The sequence below is a fragment of the Dendropsophus ebraccatus genome, chromosome 12, assembly GCF_027789765.1.
Source record: "Dendropsophus ebraccatus isolate aDenEbr1 chromosome 12, aDenEbr1.pat, whole genome shotgun sequence".
Classification (NCBI taxonomy): Eukaryota; Metazoa; Chordata; class Amphibia; order Anura; family Hylidae; genus Dendropsophus; species Dendropsophus ebraccatus.
In genome coordinates, this window is record NC_091465.1 from 2,307,516 (window position 1) to 2,317,200 (window position 9,685).

At 54.7% G+C, this 9,685-nt stretch overlaps 1 protein-coding gene across 1 annotated transcript; it reads right to left on the reverse strand.

The window, feature by feature from the left end:
• Nucleotides 1-366: 366 nt before the first annotated feature.
• PARK7 (Parkinsonism associated deglycase) lies at nucleotides 367-8,957 on the reverse strand. The gene is made up of 6 exons (XM_069947100.1): nucleotides 8,819-8,957; nucleotides 6,493-6,594; nucleotides 3,306-3,365; nucleotides 3,149-3,218; nucleotides 958-1,044; nucleotides 367-715 (listed from the first exon to the last, which is right to left on the reverse strand). Exons 1-6 carry the CDS (start codon nucleotides 8,906-8,908, stop codon nucleotides 555-557), a joined length of 570 nt encoding a protein of 189 aa, XP_069803201.1. The 5' UTR covers nucleotides 8,909-8,957; the 3' UTR covers nucleotides 367-554.
• Between the last annotated feature and the right edge of the window lie 728 nt (nucleotides 8,958-9,685).

The window sequence follows — 9,685 nt, forward strand, 5'->3', positions numbered from 1 at the left end:
CAGTGTATTATATACTTATTATCCTCCTGTATGAGTGTGTATATATCTCTCCATTCTGTGTAGGTATACAGCAGTGTATTATATACTTATTATCCCCCTCCTGTATGAGTGTGTATATATCTCTCCATTCTGTGCAGGTATAGAGCAGTGTATTATATACTTATTATCCCTCCTGTATGAGTGTGTATATATCTCCCCATTCTGTGTAGGTATACAGCAGTGTATTATATACTTATTATCCTCCTGTATGAGTGTGTATATATCTCCCCATTCTGTGTAGTTATATAGCAGTGTATTATATACTTATTATCCCTCTCCTGTATGAGTGTGTATATATGTAATATAAGATGGCAGAGAGAAGAGAAGTTGTTGTCACATGAGATTTATTACTGTCCGTCTCCCCTTACTCTGCAGATCAGTAGAGGAGATAAGTGCTGTGGGGTCAGGGTGATATCACTAGTGAGGCGGAGTTATTGGGGTATAAAGCTCAGTATATACAATCTGGACCTGAAGCTCATGTCGGCCGTCAGGTCACCAGTCATCTGCGGCCAGGCCTAATCCTTAAGGACCAGCGGGGCCTTCACCTGCTCGGCCACCTCTTTCCCCAGCAAGGCTTCCACAATGGAGAGACCGAACTCAAAGCTGGTGCCCGGTCCACGACTGGTGATGAAGTGTCCGTCTCGCTCCACCCTGCTCTCAGAGTACTTGTAATGATCTGCAGAGATAAAACAGTAGATACAGGGCTGTGTAAATATGTACACTATATCAGGCTGGACTACCATCACCATCATGCCTAGACACCCAACGGGAGAGCCGACCCATCACTGCAATCTATGAAGGCTCAGACCCCATATAATAAGATTTCCTAACACACAGGTAGATCGTAGGATGAAGTCATGTACAGCGCTGCAGAATATGTTGGCGCTATATGATTATACGATATATAAGCGCACCTACCTCCGCTCATCATCTTGTCCTTAGCCAGAGGATGTGTGGTCACGCTCCTTCCAAACCCGATCCCATGAGCCAGCAGGGCGGTGGGGCCTGCAACGGGGAGAACACCGGTCAGCTGTCTGTACGAGGCTGCTCCCTACACTGACCAGTCAGAGCCGGAGCCGGCCGCACACTGTCCACCAGGGGCAAACAACGGCCACAAGACCACTATCACATCTACTGGAGACGGGGTGATAGGGCCACACCACTGGATGAGGGGGGGGGGGGGGCACACCACTGGATGAGGGGGGGGGGGGGCCCACACCACTGGATGAGGGGGGGGGGGCACACCACTGGATGAGGGGGGGGGGGGGGGGGGCCACACCACTGGATGAGGGGGGGGGGGGGGGGGGGGGGCCACACCACCGGATAGATTGGTGACTTTGGTGCCTGCCTGAGGGAGCAGAACAGCTCGGACTATGAGACTATATAAACTATACTAAGTCTGGGGCAAATCACGGACTGCAGGAGGGGAGGAACTGCCTGACATCACAGCCATCTCATAGCACCTCATACAGGAGGAGGATAAGTATATAATACACTGCTGTATACCTACACAGAATGGGGAGATATATATACACTCATACAGGAGGGGGATAATAAGTATATAATACACTGCTGTATACCTACACAGAATGGGGAGATATATACACACTCATACAGGAGGATAATAAGTATATAATACACTGCTGTATACCTACACAGAATGGAGAGATATATACACACTCATACAGGAGGGATAATAAGTATATAATACACTGCTGTATACCTACACAGAATGGGGATATATATACACACTCATACAGGAGGAGGATAAGTATATAATACACTGCTGTACACCTACACAGAATGGAGATATATACACACTCACACCTCTCCACCATGGCCAAGACTAAAGAGCTGTCTAAGGACACCAGAGAGAACATTGTAGACCTGCTGGGATGGGCTTAATGGAGAAGTTCGGCGAAAATGTTTACTAAAGTATTGCACTGCCCCCAAAAAAGTTATACAAATCCCCAATATAGACTTAATACGGGAAATGCTTATGAAGGGCTTTTTCCCTGCACTTACTACTGCATCAAGGCTTCACTTCCTGGATAACACAGTGATGTCACTTCCTGGATACCGCGGTGATGTCACGACTCCCAGAGCTGTGCGGGCTGTGGCTGCTGGAGAGGACGATGGCAGACGGATGCTCAGTGTCCCTCCAGTGCCCTGTGTCCCCCTGCCATCATCCTCTCCAGCAGCCACAGCCCGCACAGCTCTGGGAGTCGTGACATCACCGCGGTATCCAGGAAGTGACATCACCATGTTATCCAGGAAGTGACATCACCGTGTTATTCAGGCAGTGAAGCCTTGATGCAGTAGTAAGTGCAGGGGAAAAAGCCCTTTATAAGCATTTCCCGTAATAAGTCTATATTGGGGATGTGTATATTTTTAGGGGGCAATACAATACTTTAAAAATTTTCGCTGGACTTCTCCTTTAAGGACAATAGGGAGCAGCTTGGTGAGAAGGTGACAACTGTTGGAGCAACTATTGGTGAATGGAAGAAACACAAGATGGCCGTCCTTGTCCCTCAATCTGCAGCTCCATGTAAGATCTCATGGAACTACCTGGGAGTACACGGTCACTGACCTGAAGGCAGCTGGGACCACAGTCTCATAAATTACCTATAGTAACAGCACACCATCATGGAGTATGATCCTGCAGGACACACAAGGTCCCCCGGCTCACACCAGCACATGGCCGGGCCCGGGTGACATCACCAGAGGAGACACAGGAGAAGGTCATGTGACCAGACGAGACCAATTACAACTATAAGCGACCTCTGAGACTGCAAACAAAGGTTTCTGCCCAAATAGTAACTTCTCTTCTTCTATTGGATCATATCCCCCCCCCCCCCGCTGTATACCGCGTTGTTGGATCATGTGACTCAGCTGACGCTACCTTCCTGCCCATAGAGGGTATAATCACTGAGCTCCATGGTAACCGTCCATCATAGACGCCCGTCCATAGAGAGCGTAAGAGAGCGCGGCCGCAGTGCAGAGACTATTAACTATATCAACGTCCCTCAGTCTGTCAGTCTTGTTATAAATGGCCACCAGGGGGCAGGATAGCCGGCTGCGGATGCCCCCATACATAGTGACTCCATACCGGCACAGATGGCAGCGATTAACCCCTTCTTGGCGTCTTGTTCTTGGAGAATCTCTTTTACTGCTGGAGACTGGAGAAGAGAACAGCGTTACCTCAGATCAGAAGAGGGACAGAGGCGGGGGCCCCCCTTATAGTGGAGACCCCCACCGGCTCTTACCTCTGACAAGTTCTGGGCCCCAAGGTTACCCCCGGGAAGGACCACCACATCGTACGGGCCCTGGAAGAAGAAAAGAACCCGTAAGATGAAGGTCCAGCTGTAAGTCACCCGGGTAACTATACATCCGCTGTCTCACATACATATAGGAACCATCAATGTCCAGTAATTCACCCGGGTAACTATAGATCCGCTGTCTCACATACATATAGGAACCATCATTGATCAGTAATTCACCCGGGTAACTATAGATCCGCTGTCTCACATACATATAGGAACCATCAATGTCCAGTAATTCACCCGGGTAACTATCCATCCGCTGTCTCACATACATATAGGAACCATCAATGATCAGTAATTCACCCGGGTAACTATACATCCGCTTTCTCACATACATATAGGAACCATCAATGCTCAGCTGTAATTCACCCGGGTAACTATAGATCCACTGTCTCACATACATATAGGAACCATCAATGATCAGTAATTCACCCGGGTAACTATACATTCGCTGTCTCACATACATATAGGAACCATCAATGATCAGTAATTCACCCGGGTAACTATAGATCCACTGTCTCACATACATATAGGAACCATCATTGCTCAGCTGTAATTCACCCGGGTAACTATACATCCGCTTTCTCACATACATATAGGAACCATCAATGATCAGTAATTCACCCGGGTAACTATAGATCCGCTGTCTCACATACATATAGGAACCATCAATGCTCAGCTGTAATTCACCCGGGTAACTATAGATCCACTGTCTCACATACATATAGGAACCATCAATGATCAGTAATTCACCCGGGTAACTATAGATCCACTGTCTCACTTACATATAGGAACCATCAATGCTCAGCTGTAATTCACCCGGGTAACTATAGATCCGCTGTCTCACATACATATAGGAACCATCAATGATCAGTAATTCACCCGGGTAACTATAGATCCGCTGTCTCACATACATATAGGAACCATCAATGATCAGTAATTCACCCGGGTAACTATAGATCCGCTGTCTCACATACATATAGGAACCATCAATGATCAGTAATTCACCCGGGTAACTATAGATCCGCTGTCTCACATACATATAGGAACCATCAATGCTCAGCTGTAATTCACCCGGGTAACTATACATTCGCTGTCTCACATACATATAGGAACCATCAATGCTCAGCTGTAATTCACCCGGGTAACTATACATTCGCTGTCTCACATACATATAGGAACCATCAATGATCAGTAATTCACCCGGGTAACTATACATTCGCTGTCTCACATACATATAGGAACCATCATTGATCAGCTGTAATTCACCCGGGTAACTATACATTCGCTGTCTCACATACATATAGGAACCATCATTGATCAGCTGTAATTCACCCGGGTAACTATACATTCGCTGTCTCACATACATATAGGAACCATCATTGATCAGTAATTCACCCGGGTAACTATACATTCGCTGTCTCACATACATATAGGAACCATCAATGCTCAGCTGTAATTCACCCGGGTAACTATACATTCGCTGTCTCACATACATATAGGAACCATCAATGATCAGTAATTCACCCGGGTAACTATACATTCGCTGTCTCACATACATATAGGAACCATCAATGATCAGTTTTACGTGTAGCCCCTCGGCCGCCCTCATACAACAATCTCCGGCACTGAACAGGGTTAAACTGTAAACGGAGGAATGATTGGCAGCAGACAACGTCCCAAATTAGCCGCGTCCGAGGCAGCGGCAGAGATTCTGACCTTTAGTGCTGCAGTAATCTGAGTTATATAACAGCGCGGCCCCCACACAACCAAAAGGTCATCGGAGATCGGGAGGGTCAGCCATGTTCTCCAGCGGCTGCCACTTTAGGGAGATCATGGACACAGCTGCAGCCGCATTCTCCAGCTCCGCAGATCCCGGCCGCATGCGGCACCCAGAGCCAAAAGGGGGAATAATGTCAGAAAGTTATAAAGATTTGTAGTTTGAAAAATCTCCAGTCTTCCAGTACTTATCAGCTGCAGTATGTTGTGTATTCTCTCCAGTCTTCCAGTACTTATCAGCTGCTGCATGTCCTGCAGGAAGTGGTGTATTCTCTCCAGTCTTACACAGTGCTCTCTGCTGCCACCTCTGTCCATGTCAGGAACTGTCCAGAGCAGCAGCAAATCCCCATAGAAAACCTCTCCTGCTCTGGACAGTTCCTGACATGGACAGAGGTGGCAGTAGAGAGCACTGTGTCAGAGTGGAGAAAATATTCCCCTGCCTGCAGGACATACAGCAGCTGATAAGGACTGGAGATTTTTATATAGAAGTTACAAATCTATAGAACTTTTGATATAAGCTAATTTTAAAGAAATTCCCGATGCCACCCGCAGCCCCACGCTACAGCACCACCACCAACCACAGCTCTGTGCACCACCACCAACCACAGCTCTGTGCACTACCACCACCACCAACCACAGCTCTGTGCACTACCACCACCACAGCTCTGTGCACTACCACCACCACCAACCACAGCTCTGTGCACTACCACCACCACCAACCACAGCTCTGTGCACTACCACCACCACCAACCACAGCTCTGTGCACTACCACCACCACCAACCACAGCTCTGTGCACTACCACCACCACCAACCACAGCTCTGTGCACTACCACCACCACCAACCACAGCTCTGTGCACTACCACCACCACCAACCACAGCTCTGTGCACTACCACCACCACAGCTCTGTGCACTACCACCACCACCAACCACAGCTCTGTGCACTACCACCACCACCAACCACAGCTCTGTGCACTACCACCAACCACAGCTCTGTGCACTACCACCACCACCAACCACAGCTCTGTGCACTACCACCACCACCAACCACAGCTCTGTGCACTACCACCAACCACAGCTCTGTGCACTACCACCACCACCAACCACAGCTCTGTGCACTACCACCACCACCAACCACAGCTCTGTGCACTACCACCACCACCAACCACAGCTCTGTGTGGCAACTCCCATAGAAAACAATGAGACCAGTATGGAGGCCGCAGGGCCCTGGTGAGATCTCTGCACATTGTAAGACGAGACCTTAGAGGGATTCTCTGGGGTTAGAAACACCCTCGTACCTTCCACACACAGAGGCAGGGGATTGCTGGGGCTCGGATCCCAGTGCCGTTACCTTGGTGCGGGCCTCCTCCAGGCTGGCGTCAGGACAGATGACCACGTCCCTGCTGCACTGCACCGGATCCCGGCCCGTCAGTCCTGCAACCGTCACCACGATCTGGAACAAGAAGTCCCGTTAGTTACCAGAGAGATGGTCGGTGACCGATCCTGGAAGATCCTTAGATGTCAGGTCACAGTCACCAACAATCTAAAGACATCCTGGAGGCCCCTCAGGGGAATTTTACTGTCTCTTAAGTATCTCCCAACCCATGGAGCTCCCCCGGCCGCCACCACTACACCACCCAGCATGCCCCGGCCGCCACCACTACACCTCCCAGCAGCCGCACCACTACACCTCCCAGCATGCCCCGGCCACCACCACTACACCTCCCAGCATGCCCCGGCCGCCACCACTACACCTCCCAGCATGCCCCGGCCACCACTACACCTCCCAGCATGCCCCGGCCACCACCACTACACCTCCCAGCATGCCCCGGCCGCCACCACTACACCTCCCAGCATGCCCCGGCCACCACCACTACACCTCCCAGCATGCCCCGGCCACCACTACACCTCCCAGCATGCCCCGGCCGCCACCACTACACCTCCCAGCATGCCCCGGCCGCCACCACTACACCTCCCAGCATGCCCCGGCCGCCACCACTACACCTCCCAGCATGCCCCGGCCGCCACCACTACACCTCCCAGCATGCCCCGGCCGCCACCACTACACCTCCCAGCATGCCCCGGCCACCACCACTACACCTCCCAGCATGCCCCGGCCACCACCACTACACCTCCCAGCAGCCGCACCACTACACCTCCCAGCATCCCCCGGCCGCCGCACCACTACACCTCCCAGCATGCCCCAGCCGCCACCACTACACCTCCCAGCATGCCCCGACCACCACCACTACACCTCCCAGCATGCCCCGACCACCACTACACCTCCCAGCATGCCCCGACCACCACCACTACACCTCCCAGCATGCCCCGGCCACCACCACCACTACACCTCCCAGCATGCCCCGGCCACCACCACTACACCTCCCAGCATGCCCCGGCCACCACCACTACACCTCCCAGCATGCCCCGGCCACCACCACTACACCTCCCAGCATGCCCCGGCCACCACCACTACACCTCCCAGCATGCCCCGGCCACCACCACTACACCTCCCAGCAGCCGCACCACTACACCTCCCAGCATGCCCCGGCCACCACTACACCTCCCAGCAGCCGCACCACTACACCTGCCAGCATGCCCCGGCCACCACCACTACACCTCCCAGCATGCCCCGACCACCACTACACCTCCCAGCATGCCCCGGCCGCCACCACTACACCTCCCAGCATGCCCCGGCCACCACCACTACACCTCCCAGCATGCCCCGGCCGCACCACTACACCTCCCAGCATGCCCCGGCCGCCACCACTACACCTCCCAGCATGCCCCGGCCGCCACCACTACACCTCCCAGCAGCCGCACCACTACACCTCCCAGCATGCCCCGGCCGCACCACTACACCTCCCAGCATGCCCCGGCCACCACCACTACACCTCCCAGCATGCCCCGACCACCACTACACCACCTCCCAGCATCCCCCGGCCACCACCACTACACCTCCCAGCATGCCCCGACCACCACTACACCTCCCAGCATGCCCCGGCCACCACTACACCTCCCAGCATGCCCCGGCCACCACCACTACACCTCCCAGCAGCCGCACCACTACACCTCCCAGCATGCCCCGGCCGCCACCACCACTACACCTCCCAGCATGCCCCGACCACCACTACACCTCCCAGCATGCCCCGGCCACCACCACCACTACACCTCCCAGCATGCCCCGGCCACCACCACCACTACACCTCCCAGCATGCCCCGGCCACCACTACACCTCCCAGCATGCCCCGGCCACCACTACACCTCCCAGCATGCCCCGGCCACCACTACACCTCCCAGCATGCCCCGGCCACCACCACTACACCTCCCAGCATGCCCCGGCCACCACCACTACACCTCCCAGCATGCCCCGGCCACCACCACTACACCTCCCAGCATGCCCCGGCCACCACCACTACACCTCCCAGCATGCCCCGGCCGCCACCACTACACCTCCCAGCATGCCCCGGCCGCCACCACTACACCTCCCAGCATGCCCCGACCACCACTACTACACCTCCCAGCATGCCCCGACCACCACTACACCTCCCAGCATGCCCCGGCCACCACTACACCTCCCAGCATGCCCCGGCCACCACCACTACACCTCCCAGCAGCCGCACCACTACACCTCCCAGCATGCCCCGGCCGCCACTGCAGGAAGGGCAGGCACTCACCCCGGCTCTCCTCATCACGTCTGTGGGGATGACGGTCTCCATCTCCTCGGCGCCCTTGGCCACAATCACCAGCGCTCTCTTCCCGGCCATAACTGCTGCCACACGCGATGCCTGTCAGGAGCCTATGACGTCACCGAGTCATGTGATCGGCCCACAGGGCGAGGGCGGGAAATACAGAGACACAGGTGACAGGAGTGAGAGACGGCAGCGTGAGGAGACCGGGTGTACGGGGGAGAGAGGAGGAGGAGACCGGGTGTACGGGGGAGAGAGGAGGAGGAGACCGGGTGTACGGGGGAGAGAGAGGAGGAGACCGGGTGTACGGGGGAGAGAGAGGAGGAGACCGGGTGTACGGGGGAGAGAGGAGGAGACCGGGTGTACGGGGGAGAGAGGAGGAGACCGGGTGTACGGGGGAGAGAGAGGAGGAGACCGGGTGTGCGGGGGAGAGAGAGGAGGAGACCGGGTGTACGGGGGAGAGAGAGGAGGAGACCGGGTGTGCGGGGGAGAGAGAGGAGGAGACCGGGTGTACGGGGGAGAGAGAGAGGAGGAGACCGGGTGTACGGGGGAGAGAGAGGAGGGGACCGGGTGTACGGGGGAGAGAGAGGAGGAGACCGGGTGTACGGGGGAGAGAGAGGAGGAGACCGGGTGTACGGGGGAGAGAGAGGAGGGGACCGGGTGTACGGGGGAGAGAGAGGAGGAGACCGGGTGTGCGGGGGAGAGAGAGGAGGAGACCGGGTGTACGGGGGAGAGAGAGAGGAGGAGACCGGGTGTACGGGGGAGAGAGGAGGAGACCGGGTGTACGAGGGAGAGAGAGGAGGAGACCGGGTGTACGGGGGAGAGAGAGGAGGAGACCGGGTGTACGGGGGAGAG

Bases quoted from the DNA above. Each gene is read 5' to 3' on its own strand.
- PARK7 (XM_069947100.1), bottom strand. From the start codon at position 8,908: ATGGCCGGGAAGAGAGCGCTGGTGATTGTGGCCAAGGGCGCCGAGGAG. The intron at 6,595-8,818 runs GTGAGTGCCTGC...TTCTTGTTCCAG, and splicing joins ACGTGATGAGGAGAGCCGGG to ATCGTGGTGACGGTTGCAGG. The intron at 716-957 runs GTAGGTGCGCTT...TTATCTCTGCAG, and splicing joins GGACAAGATGATGAGCGGAG to ATCATTACAAGTACTCTGAG.